The following is a 14,333-nucleotide window of genomic DNA, read 5'->3' as shown; positions in this document are numbered from 1 at the left end:
ACTATCAGTTGTTATGATTCTAACAATTTTATGTTGTGAATTTTACGTACTTTTATATTTTAATTCTAAATTATTATAAGATCAATCCTCCTGAAGATGGCGGAATAGCCGAAAACGTTTGAGGATTAACTAATCCACTGGTAAGTTGATTTTAATATTATATTTAAATTAAATTATATTTTACCAACACTGCTGTATGCAAAACTTAATTTAAACTTAATAATATTTAAAAACCATACAGCGTATTTGAAATAAAAATCTTTTGAGGATGAACCTAAAAAATTTACGCAACCGTTTGCCAGTTTTTTTTCCATCAAGTGATTTGTAAGGTTTAACTTCCCAAAGATATTTTTTTCGTGACAATAATTACAATTATTATAACTTTGAAAGAGTTAAAATTATACAGAGTGATTCAGGAGGATAGGGCAAATACTTTGACAACTCATTCTAGAGGCTAAAAATAAGAAAAAAGTTCATATAAACATAGGTCCGAAAACGCTTCGTTAGCGAGTTATACAGGTTAAAAGATTTCGCCCGAGTTTCAGTTCCTCCGGGTAAATTAAGACTTTCTGAAATTCTGGGAAGGTCTATTAAGGGGTAAATTCAATTGTTTCTTATGATTTTTGAGCTGGGAAGTCAAATAAATAGGTCCCAGAACTGTATCTCTCTTAGTTTCTAAGATATCCCATGAAAAACGCCAAAAATAGGGTCAAAAAACACATTTTTTTACGTTTGACGTACAATAACGTTGTTAAATTGGCAATAAATCATACATTTTTTAAAGATAAATTGTAGAGAATTTAATTATAAGAAGATTGATTTAAATAATGTCAACAGAAAACAAATTAAATTTTAAAATGTACAGTAGAAAATAACTGGAGGAAGAAAGAATACTTACTGTTTTTTATGATAATGATGAAATGCTGCTTACAAGTAGTATTTCATGTGGTTTAATAACTTTCAAAAATGCCACCGTTGTCTTCAATGCACTTTTCAACGCGTTGTACTAGATTTTGTGTTGCCAGTCCAACGGTATCTTTGCGTTCCTTGATTATAGGTGCAGCGTTGAGAATGCGAGCAATCAGTTCATCGCGTGTGTCTACTTTTTCCTTGTAAACCTCATTTTTCAACCGTCCCCACAAACAATAATCCTACTGAGTGAGGTCTGGGGATCTCGGTGGCCAATTAACCGGCCCTCCACGTCCTATCCATTTACCAGCAAACATTTCATCAAGACATTGCCTTACTTCATTGGTGAAATGTGTAGGAGCTCAATCAAGTTGGTAATACATTTCAATTCGTTTTGCTAAGAGGATATTTTCCAGCAATACAGGGTTATCATAAAAGAATCGTGCGGTTTTGAACATGGTTTAAATTAAAACAGAATTACTTACAATTTATGCTTTTTATTTTTCAAATTTTTCGTCTCAAACATTTTTTTACATAATTAATAAATTTCAATATGTGCGCCCTTAGTCGCTCGACAAATGTCCAAACGATACTCAACTTCTCTCCAAACATTAGTTAACATTTCTTCGTTAACGGTTGTCATTGCTTCATTAATCCTGTTTTTTAAGCGGTTTAGGTCGCGAATTTTTTGTGTATAAACAACGCTTTTGATGTACCCCCACAAGAAAAAATCGCAAGGTATCTGGTCTGGACTCCTTGGAGGCCAAAGTATGGGTCCTTGCCGGCCTATCCATCGATCTCCAAATTTTTTGTTCAAAGCGTCCGTGACCGGATTGAAGTGCGGGGAAGCACCATCTTGTTGGAAATGAAGTCGATGAATGTTTTCGAGTTCATCCGGCTGAGGAAAGCGATAATCTGTTAACATGTCAAGATACACAACTCCATTAATTGTTTTTTCAGAAAGGCCTTATTACACGATTTTTCATCGCACCACACCAAACATTAACTTTAGGCGAATCGCGTTGTTTCTCAATAATCGCATGTAGGTTTTCAGAGCCCCATATTCGTGAATTGTGTCTGTTAATGCATCCATTCACATGGAATGTAGCTTCGTCTGTAAAAATTATATCGTCTAAAAATGATATGTTTTCACTTATTCTGTCCGACATTTCAACAGCGAAATTGTAACGTTTTACACAATCATCGGGTTTCAATTTCTGTAGTATCTGGATTTTATAACCGTGTAATTTCAGTTTTTTATGTAAAACTTTGTGAACTGTTGATTTTGGAATACCTAATTCGACGCGGATGGACTTCCCAGGAGTTCTAATTGCCGATCGTCTAATTAGTTCAACCGTTTCATCTGGTACAATTGGTCTGCCGGTTGAATTCTGTTTCTTAACCGATCCGGTTTCTTCGAATTGTTTGAACCAACATGTTATGTTATTTTTGTGTGGGGGATCTCTTCCGAATTCACGTCGAAACGCACGTTGAACTAAAATTACGAATTTTAATTCAACTATCAATAAAACACACTTTGCTTTGTCTTTATCCGAGAACATAGTAACTCGCTAAACTCACCGCAACAACAATACAAGAACTGGCGTTGTGGTTACAACTGCTGATAAACAAACTTTTGGGTTGGAGGCTTTCAGGGATACCAATATAACATCTAGAAATTTCCCTACAATCTTCCCATGAATTACTGAAACCGCACCATTCTTTTATGATAACTCTGTATAATAAATTCATTACGTAAAAATTCCAAATAATTTCTCCCTGTGACACGATGTTGTAGTATGAAAGGACAATTAATTGGTCATCTATGATACCACATCAAACATTCACTGAAATTGTTTTTTTTCCACTGTAGCATGTGGGTTTTCTTCAGACCACCGATGCGCATTCCGTGTGTTTATTCCGTTACGAGTGAAAGTAGCTTCATCCGAAAATAGTATAAATTGAATTAAATGTTGATTCCTATTAACCCATTGACAAAACTGCAGCCGGCTGGCGTAGTCACCAGGCTGGAGATGTTGCACTTTCTGAATATGAAAAGGATGCAATCCATTATTATTTAATGTCCTCCATACTCTATTTTGTGAAATATTGAGCCGTGTTGCAATTAATTGTGTGCTCGTTGCCGGATTAGGTTGAACCATCTACAGAATGTTTTCACCATCATCAGCATGATTTGTGCTTGTCGTTCAGATGAAATATGAACGCTGGGAAGTGTACCATTCTCACGAAGATTATTTAAAATTCCTAATAAATACTTTACGATTTGATAAACACGACCAGGATAACTATGTCGATATTTCGTAACCGCTGCCGCAGCACTTCCATTACAAAATCCATAGATGAAAATCATGTCGGTATATTCGGCATTAGTGAAGATACGCGGCATTTTTCAAAATAAAACTAAACAGAATTTCATTTTTTTTTAACAGACTTGATTTTTATGCACTGTAAAATGAATACAAAATTACACTTCCTAACAGTTTTCTGAAATTTTTACGATAAGAATTCGACGTAATACTGCAAACACGATTGATCAGCGAAAGGTTATTTAACACATTGCCACAATTAACTGACAACAATGACTAGTATTTAAACAAATTGTGATGAGAAAATCAGTGTTGCCAACTTGTTTTCCGTATGTCTAAAATTATTGTATCTATTAGACACATTTGTTTTATTGTTTTTTTTTTTTATATAACTGTTTAAGTTTTTGTTGGTTTTAACAAGAAAACATACTTTCGTCGGTTTTGTTGTTAATAAAAGTCGACATGTTTAAAATTTAATTTATTTTCTGTTACCATTATTTACATCAATCTTCTTATAATTAAATTCTCTATAATTTATGTTTAAAAAATGTATGATTTATTGCCAATTTAACAACGTTATTGTACGTCAAACGTAAAAAAATGTGTTTTTTGACCCTATTTTTGGCGTTTTTCATGGGATATCTTAAAAACTAAGAGAGTTACAGTTCTGGGACCTTTTTTTCGATTTCCCAGCTCAAAAACCATAAGAAAAAATTGAATTTACCCCTTAATTGACCTTCCCAGAATTTCAGAAAGCCTTAATTTACCCGGAAGAACTGAAACTCGGGCGAAATCTGTTACCTTGTATAACTCGCTAACGAAGCGTTTTCGGACCTATATTTATATGAACTTTTTTCTTATTTTTAGCCTCTAGAATGAGTTGTCAAAGTATTTGCCCTATCCTCCTGAATCACTCTGTATAACGTCATCCATTTGACTGTTGTTAATAGGATTACAATAGTTATTTCTGGCCAATATGGGTACACTTTAGTCAATAAGAAGAATTTTTTAGTCTCCTGTTTTAACAATATTTCTTCATCCTTTCAGACCTTGTTTGTCTTTTCCTTTTTGAAATCACCCTTCCTGTTTATTCATTCTTGGTTGTAATGTAGTTTGTTCTTTCTTTCAGTTTCTTAATTTCATCGGTTTTTTCTACTGTTAAATTTTTTATTGTTATTTCAACATCTTTCAAATCTTCCTTAATTTCCGTGATCTATTTTATGTTGTATTTATTATTCCAGAGTTTTTCTATAATTCGTCTTGACAACCTGTTTCTAGGTGTTCTGATTAAGTGTCCTAAGAATTAAATTCTTTTTTTTTCTGATCTTACTGGTTATAGGTTCTAATTCTGTATACTGTTTCATCGGAGAGAATTCTCCAGTGTCCATCTTTCTGATATTTTTTATTATTGCACGTTCGTGTTATCCTGCTCTCGATTTTCAGGATTGTGTCTACAGCCGCGGAGTTAGCTGTTTTAAACAGAATTTCACTTCCGTTTGTTGTTTCCGGTTGGATCACAGTTTTGTAATGTTTCAGTTCCGAAACTGCGAACAGATATTTTTTATTGTACGTGTTTTTGGTGAGTTTTTGTGCGTTTGTTAATTTGTTGACTCGGTTGTTTTGTGTAGATTTGCATCTAAATTTCTCTCAAATATTTAAATCTATTGATTTTTATTAACTGGTCATCTATTGTGGTTTTATTTGCGAGTGGAGAGTTTATTAGCATTATTTCCATCTTTTCAAAGGATATTATCAGGCTTATATTATTATCAGGCGCTATATTTTGTAGCGTTTTTATCTGCTTTTTTGATTCTTGGAGATCGTTTGATAGCAAGTGAGGTCTACTAATCTTTGACAGTTAAGATTTAGATTTTCTTCTATCCTAATTATTTCGATATACTTTGGATTTTCTTGTACCACTCCCGTATGATAAATTCTAAGGTGGAGTTGAATAGAAGAGAAGACTCCAATCGCCCTTCCTTAATCCGGTTTTTTGGGAAACTGTTCAGAGAGTTCTCCTCTAAATTTAACTTTTGATTTGTTGACCGTTAATTTTAATTTTGTCATTCTAATTAAGTTTGGATGTAGGCCGAAATTTCTCAGAATTTTTAACATTGATGGTCTCTGAATGCAATTACATGTAAATTACAGTACACAATTAATGCAATTACAGTACACTTTCCTAAAATCTACGATGTTTATTGTTAAAGGTTTATTTAATTTTTTTATAATAAGCCATTACTAATTATAACCTAATAATTTATTCTGGGAAATTTCTCCAGGGCCTAAACCACCTCCCGCCAGAGAATAGGGAGATGATATTCTCCCAATTCAAATTCTGATTGTTTTTTTATTCTATTATCAGTTACTCTGGACAATATTTTATAAGTGCAATCTAGGAACGAGATGCCTCTGTAACTATCTGGTTTGCTTTATTCACCTTTTTTTGTGAATCGGATGGATGATAGCAGTTGTTCAATAATCCAGGAATTTTTCCGTTAACCGAATTCTAGTTAATGCCAGGTTTAGAGAGATTCGTACTGTGTCTCCAGCATATTTCCATATTTCTGCGAAAACTTTAGTCGTCTCCGCTTGCCTTGTAATTTTTCATTTCTTTAAGTACATACACTACTTCTGCGCAGAAGTAGTGTCTGCAAATAATAATCTTTTAAGGCAAGGCTTTTTTTAGGGAATATTATTATCATTATTATTGTTATTATTCCACATTTTCACAGCTTTTTGCCAGTGACATCCTGTAAACTCGGAGTAATTTATATCAACGAGATTAGGCTTGCTATTGTTGACCTATTAAGTACCTTAATAGGCTTGCTATTAAGTACCTTCCGGGCAACATGGCAGATGTCAATCGCCATGCTCCTTTGTATTAGCGCGTGGGTCTTCCACTGGATCTTCAGTTTTTCAAGACTGTTGCGCAAAGTAGATGGTATTATTCCCAACGCAGATATAATAATCGGGATTATATAAACCTCTTTTTGATTCCACATTTCCTTAACTTCAAAAGCAAGTTCTGTATATTTTTGCAGCTTTTAATTGTGTTTAATGTTGAGGTTATTACTTGATGGGATGGCCACGTCCATTAGGTAAGTTACATACTAGACGTGACCATTATTATTATTCTCAATATTACTTTTCGTAATTTGCTATACTTATAACTTGTTTTGTGGTTCACCAAAAGAGGTGGTGTATTTTGTTAAATTAAGCAAAACAATATTTCAACATAATGCTACTCAAAAGAATAACAAGTATAAGATTGCAAAAATTCGAATTTATCAAATATTATTATTGATCATCGCTTAAAAGTACTAAAGTATTATTAATATTAAATGGCCCAGAAATTATGAAGATGTTAGGTTTTTAAATAACTTTTCAAAAATATTATTTTAATTAATAAAATTGAGTTATTAAAAACAGCTTGGTTTTTGCTTTTTACGTATGAAAATTTACTAGTTTTTCCCCTATTTAAGTATCGTACATTCTCATAATTAATTATTAAAAAATAAATTAATAAATATATAGAATTACTACTAGAAGTATTGTAATTTTATTTTACAATTACAAATAACTAGACCGTAAACTTGATGATTTTTATCGAAGACAAGAAACTACTTAACCGTATTTATTTATTTAATTTTATTTTACAAAACTAACTTGCAATACTAGAAGCTGATCTAGTCTGGAATATCAGCAATCCAGACCTTTTTTTTTTCTTACTTCCTTCTTTCCCGTATAAAAATGCTGCGTCGGTTTAAAATCCATACACTACTGTTCTCTTCTATTTAATACCGTTCAACTTACTCGTCTAGCACAGCATATAACAACTAAACTTCAATATGCGACCGGTAATTTTTATTTATGTAATTTTAACTATATAACTTGTTTTTGTTTTTTTTGTTTATATATATATATATATATATATATATATATATATATTAATATAATAAAAATTTAATATTTATTTAAAAGAATTTTTTTTAAATTATTTTTTATGAACCTTAAGATGTAACATAAAAAATTATACATTTTATTGTTTGTAAACCAAAAATGACTTTTATAAAGCATCTTAACTGATTAAATGAAGTAAAATATATTTTACTTATAAATATAAAGTTACTTATGAGTGATAATCCTAAAAATATTTTTTTAGGAAAAGGTTTTCTAATTTTTCTAGGATAAAATGAAAAACATTTAAACATTAAATTTAAAGAAATAAAAATTTTATCAAATAGAATTATTGAATAAAAAAAATTGATTTATTTATAAACCGTTTTTCTGTTTACTTTGTGGGGATTTATTCTTGCCGAAATGTTCTGCGGAAAGAAATTAAAACAAAACTTTAAATATTTCTAGGAAGAATTTTTCCTTCAGAAAGGTTTTGATTAAAGGGATACGTCTCAGTTTTTCTTATTTCTTGATACATAAAAAGCATATAAGATAATGGCAATTATAGTTGCTTCGTTTGAAGGTAATTATGTTCATTATTCATGTTTTCTCTAACGAGAATAGAGTGTATTTGTCGCATGAAAGCTTTTGAATGTCATTGTATAGTGATAAGCTACAGTTCCAGAATGACCGCCGGGTTTATATTATTTTTAAAAATACTTAATATTTATTTTACCGTGAATTAAATACTAATAGGATAACGTAAACTTGTTTCAAATAACGGGAAAAATCGATGATGGTTTAATTATATTTCCCAATCGTTTTTTACTTCCTTGTACGAAGTAAAGGAAGTATTGTGATCACAAAAAATTTGGGTTTCCAGATTTCAACGGAAAATATCCATTTTGACCATCCCTGAATCCATTTTGACTAGTCTCGGCGTGACGTTTGTACGTACCTATGTTTGTATATCGCATAACTCAAAAACGATTAACCATAGGATTTTGAAATTTTGGATTTAGTACTCTTGTAACATCTAATTGTGCACCTCTCCTTTTCACTGCAATCTAGACCAAAAGTGTCCAAAAAAAGCCCAAAATAAAAAAAAATTTGGATTTTTTAATTTTTTTAACCGCAGTAATAAGCCCTCATTGAGAGCTTTTCAACGATATATCATAAGTGGTACTTATTTTCATTGGTTCTAGGGTTATAGCCAAATAAAAGTTTAATTAATGAATATTTGGATCTTACAAGGCGAAGGCGTATCGGTTCGAATTAGAGTTCATCTCCTTTTTTTTTTAATTTAAATATATTGATTTATTAATTATTAACCTCTGTAAAAAAATTTACAATAAATAACTCAATCAATAATAATAACAATAAAGAAAAAAATATGAAAAATATCCGAAGTTATTAATGAAATAAAATTTTATGTACTTTCCATTTAAAAAAAAAAATGTGTATATCTAACTTAATAGGTGCACATTAATTAAAAATAGAAATTTCTGGTAATGCAAAATATTTTTTTTGAAAAAAACCTATATAAAGTTCAGTTTAAGTTTTTTCTGTGCTTATGTTACTACTTGTCTGGCAGTTTTAGATTAACTTCGATAAATTGTTTGCTGTTTGTCCTTATAAACAATATATCCTAAATGGTGATCAACTATCTGAAATTCTTAAAACTGAAAACAAGTATCATTTTATAACTTTTTAAAAAATTACCTGCAGTACATAAAATTTTGGTATTATATTACATAACAATTAACAAATTAAAATTTTATTATTTTTTATGAAATTTAGTTTGTAAATTATTACAAAATCATGCACACATAATATCTTCTTTTTTGTGGTAAGTTGTCTATCAGAAAATATTTGGCTAAGAAGAAAGAGTAGATATATATATATATATATATATACACATATGAATTGCAATAGCTGTATAAATAAATTTATGTCAAATATCATAACCATAATGTTATTCCTAAAAATTACAGCCATTTTAAAGAATAACAAGCATCCCATCCCAGGTTTATAAGGAAGTGAGGTGCAAAGTAGTTTCCTATTACCACCTTCTTCATTTAGCCAAATATAAAATTGTAAATTAACATGCCAAACCCAGTACAAATTGTATTTAGCTCTACAACTATACAATTATTCTTATAGAAATTTTTCTTGACAAAGCAAGTTAATCAACTAACATTCGCAAAAATAATAAAATGATAAATGAAGTATTTTTCCATTATCATCACTGTGCTGTATCTTCAAATACAGTTACTTCAGTATAAAAACCCACCAAAATGATATTATAAAGTGATATTTAGCCTTACAAGTGACACCTTCACTCTGTACACAAAAATTGGAAATCACCACTCTCAGAGAAAACTATTCTGTTTTAATTAGGAACAATAGGACACAAATAATAATGTTCCCTATCTGTACAATTTATGTAGCAATAATGATACAACAATGTTGCTCTTTTTGATAAAATAATATGCAGTATTATAGAATCTCCTCTATGAATTTAAGAACAAAGTAAATTAATCATGTAAGTAATATGTTAATAAATAATGAAAGATGTTTAAAATAATTAAAAAATTAAATACAGTATAATAAGAAGGAAATAAAACAAAATCAAAAACAATGAAAAAAAATCATAATTTTTTATTCAATTGTAAATTTGAATTTTGTATGAGACATAATTCTAAGAATCCTAGCAAAAGATATGACTATATTTTAGGAGCAACCTGTTAATGTAAGGATTCAATATTTTTAATAAGTACTTTTTAGTTATTATATAAGTAATGATATAAGTTATGATGACACGTAAATTGATGAAAACAATTTTTCTGACCGTAAAATTTTTCTTTTAAAAAAACAATGAATATGAATTCCCTGACATACAACACTGCTTTTAAAAAAATTAAAAAAAACTTTTATTCAGATAAAATCTTTATTATTTTTGTTTCAGGTATATGGATTTCTTTTTTTGATGTGTATAAGTACAGCATCATTACTTCCATTAGATACTGCATCAGCTTCAGTAAAACAAGAAGTAAATGGTGAAAATTTTTCCTATAGCATACATGAAGCAAGAGGTTTACATTTACCTGCACCTACTCATGGTGGCCAAATAGGCATATTAGCACCAAAGACAATTCCTATAGATGCTATTAATTCGATGAATCCAGGTAATTTTATTTGAATTATATTAATTTAATTACATAAATATTGTAATATTTATATTCATGAGTATTTTATATATATATATATATATATATAAAATTTATCTATTATGCCAAGTTACATGTTGAATAAAAAAAATGAGAATTTGACATAGAAGTTTTTCTACAACAAAGTGTTTTTAATATTTTATTAAATACCATCTGTATAAAATTTATAGTTAGTAAATTTGTAGGTACACTTAGATTATAATAAACAAATAAACTGTGTTCATCAAATGTTGACTTAATTTATAAATAAACTGATTCATTATGATAAAACAGTAATGTTGATGTAAGTGAAATGATAAGTGAAATGTGTTTTACATAGAAAATAATTTCAATATAATACTTGTAAATTACTTTTTATATCTTTATTTATTATTGTTTATCGTTTAGGACATCACAGTAATAATGTTCAGTGATATTATTTTTCATGTTCTACAGTTTTTCATATACTATACCCTCAAAATGATTCATTTCAGGAAGAATATCTAGGTATAAAAATCCAAATCCCACTTAAATAACTCATTGAATAAATAAGAAAAATGGCCATAAAAAATTAATAAAAATAAATTATTTACTTACCTTTAGGTAAATCCCTCAAGATTCAAGACTCCTCATATTAATTGAATAAATTTTTTTGGGGGTACTGTTAACTAAACAAGCATTACATTAAATAAATAGTGTGATTATATAAATAATATATTGCAGGAAAAGAAAATTACATAAGAAATTTAACTATACAGTATAACTTGTTCTTTATGGGTTAACTTGAATGAGAATTAAACATAAAGTTTAGAATTGGAATATAATTCAGATAAACTTGATTTTTTATAGAAAATAAATAATTATAACAGTTATCGCAATGTTTCACACCTTGCTATTATTAATTTTTTCCCTAAGTTAATTCATTGATATAGAAGTAATGTAATTAGTAATGAAATAATGCTACTTACTATCTCAATTACAAAAATGAAGAAGTGGAAAACCCATTTACCCTTTGTCTTGATGGAGCTGTTGGGTGGGGAGGGGTTGATTTAATATTTTTATATTCAAACATTAAATATCTTCCACTGGAACTACTCGACCGTTTGTCCAAATTAATGAATGGAGCTGCTCAGTGTCATGTAGAAGAACACCCTTTTGTCAACATTTTTAATCATTGGTCTTTAATAAATTTTTAAAGCTTTTTCTGTATTCACAATAAACTTCTAAGTTTAATGTGCTCCAATTTTTAGTTTAGTATCTTCATCTTCCCTCTCTCAAGACTGAAGATCCAAAAAAACTCATTTTCCTTTTTGTTGTATAAAAAGTTATTTTAAGTTCAGATAACACATGCCAAGTTTTTATGTTGTTTAGCTTTATTTATATTATATCTAAATATATGATGTATTTATAATAATATAGTGTAGATATCCCACTAATACTCATTTCCTATAATATTATGTTAATTTTTTATGGCGTTTATTAAAAATATTTCTTATTTTGCTTTCAACAGTGAATTTTGTACATCCAGCTGCATCAGGTTTAGCAGCACCAGTAGCATATTCACATGGTGCTCATCCAATAATTCATGCTCCACATTTGGGTTTACCTCAAGGTAAGTAAATAATTTAAAATATTCTTTTAAATTACCATGGTTTGTAAGTATGTGTTATGTGAAACTGCAATTTTTTGGCCATATTTTACTGGCTTAGTATTTAGACGATTATCAGTATATATTTAAAATCAAAATAAAAAAGTAGTAAATTACTTTCAAGTTGTAAGTGCTAACCTTATTCCTTCTTTCTTGGGTAAGTTCAAGGGTCAGCCACTTTGGTTCCTTCTGTGTAGTTTGGCAGGGCAAACTATACCGACGGATCCTTCCTTTTCTTGGAAGCGTCCTAGATCCTTCCAAGAAAGTCTTCCTATCAGGAGGTTGAACAAAAATTCAATCATATAACAGAGTGCTTACTGGATAAAGCCTCTATTGCATTCCTATTAGTCAGTCAACTCCTTCTTCCATTTTACTTTCACTGACTAGCTTTTGGCTTTCCACTTGTGACTATTCCTCAATATATGTGCTAATACCAGTTTGTTTTATTTTTTTAACCAAATGTTTAATTTTATTCATCTATTTTCAGAGTTAACTTCTGATAGTAACCCATTCAACAGTACAAGATATTATGAAACATCCTTTTCTATCATAATTAAATGTAGCAAGATGTCATGGAATTTCTTTCATTATATGAGCTTTTTTTTTATTTGTATTTTTAATACTGTGACATCTTGGGAAAAGTTTTATCTTTTTCAGAAAGATAAAATTTTTACGATTTTCTGGTGGCAACTTTTGATAGTTTTTCCAGAATGCTACCATAAGATGCTAGCACAGATCTACTAGTGGAACAACTCCTCCATGTTACTTGTAAAAAAATAAGGAAGAAAGGATGAGGAAAAAAAGAAGAAGACGATTGCACCTGATCAGGATAGATCAGAATTAAATGGGGTACAACATATCTTAACTATACAATAATAGGTACTGAGAGATATGGAACATAAATATTTTGTTATAAAGCCTGGTGGAAGAATTTCCAGGTATCATAAACAACATTTTCTGGGAGCACTAATAATAGCAAAAATTTCTTTCTGTAGAACCCCTCTCCTATTTCATTATTATGTAAGAACCACACTAATTAATCTAAGGATTGAAAATTTGAAACAGTTTTTCTTTCTGGTACATTTGCAATTTTTGGTGTTTTCTACAACTAAGAGACCTGCTGTAGTGACTACAGCAATATGGTTGAGCAAGTAGAGCAAATGAAGAGATAACAATAATTTATTTTTATCAGTAATGACACACCATATAGTCTTAACAAGTTGCTGATGGTAGTTTAAGTCTCACCAATATTTCTGTGTTAATTAGAAGAAACAGATATGTCTTGTAGCCCTTAATCTAAATTCGTTTTTTTTAAATTCAAAACTTTGCAAGAGTAACCCTCCTTAGCGTCATTAAATAAATAACATTTTTTATTCAGGGAGCAATTTTTTTAAAGAAGTTATTTTACTCCCTGGTATTAAATGTTTTTTTTTATTAATTGATATAAATATAACTAATTATTATGTTTTTATTTTTCAGGTGCTCCAGTCCCATATATTGGTTATACATATCCAGTGATTGAGATGCCTAAAGAATTAAAAGCTTAAAACAATAAATTTGGTGTTGGGTAATTACAAATTTGGTAACAGTTATGGGTAATTACAAAATTAAAGTTAGTTATTTTATTTGTGTTTCTGTTTCTTTTGGAATTAGATGTTTATTGGTTTCTTTTATTGCATTCAAAATTACATTACATGAATAATTTGATGTTGTTTTGTTTTTTATTTTGTGCTAAAATGAATTTTTTTTTTTTATTTATTTTTTTTTTCTGTGAACATTATCTAAGTACATAATTTTTTTTAAATATGTGCTGAATTAATAAATTATTTGCTCAAAACTTTGTAAAATTATTATTTTTTTAAGGATGATTGTATATTATTACATATATTTATATATTATATATATATATATATATATATTTATATATATATATATATATTTATATATATATATTCATCAGATTGTAGAAGAGCTACACATTGCATAATTATATCCTGGTATGACAGACTGTCAAGGATTTTGTTAAAAAAAATGGAGCCTACTATTAGTTGTTGAGAAATCACATATGAAACCCTTACATTCTGTGGTGATTCATGTAAGATGAATGGATTTTGAGTTGATCAGTATCTGTTGTTCTGACTACTGATGTAACCGCTAAGGAGAAAATATATCTCATTACTAAAAAACACATCCAGTATATCCATCCTATTACTTTTAACCTGGTTGATAAACCACTGGCAGTACCTTATACTTTTAACAGTGTCTGAGGGGTTTGAGTTCCTCTACGCAATGTATTCGCTATGCATGTAGACCTAATTTCTTTTTGGCCTTTTATGCACT

The 14,333-nt window shown here is 29.4% G+C and overlaps 1 protein-coding gene across 1 annotated transcript in view; it reads left to right on the top strand.

Moving 5' to 3' along the window:
- The window catches only part of LOC142330983 (uncharacterized), a 167,249-nt gene extending 153,425 nt beyond the window's left edge, over positions 1–13,824 (top strand). The window contains exons 2-4 of the mRNA XM_075376478.1: positions 10,105–10,324; positions 11,856–11,957; positions 13,473–13,824. Coding sequence (XP_075232593.1) covers positions 10,126–10,324; positions 11,856–11,957; positions 13,473–13,540 — 369 coding nt within the window. The 5' untranslated portion in view covers positions 10,105–10,125 and the 3' untranslated portion in view covers positions 13,541–13,824. The remainder of the gene's footprint in view (positions 1–10,104; positions 10,325–11,855; positions 11,958–13,472) is intronic.
- Positions 13,825–14,333: the final 509 nt, after the last annotated feature.

Source organism: Lycorma delicatula, chromosome 10, assembly GCF_047948215.1.
Source record: "Lycorma delicatula isolate Av1 chromosome 10, ASM4794821v1, whole genome shotgun sequence".
Classification (NCBI taxonomy): Eukaryota; Metazoa; Arthropoda; class Insecta; order Hemiptera; family Fulgoridae; genus Lycorma; species Lycorma delicatula.
The sequence above is the reverse complement of the archived record's forward strand: the minus strand, read 5'-3'. Positions and strand labels throughout refer to the sequence as shown.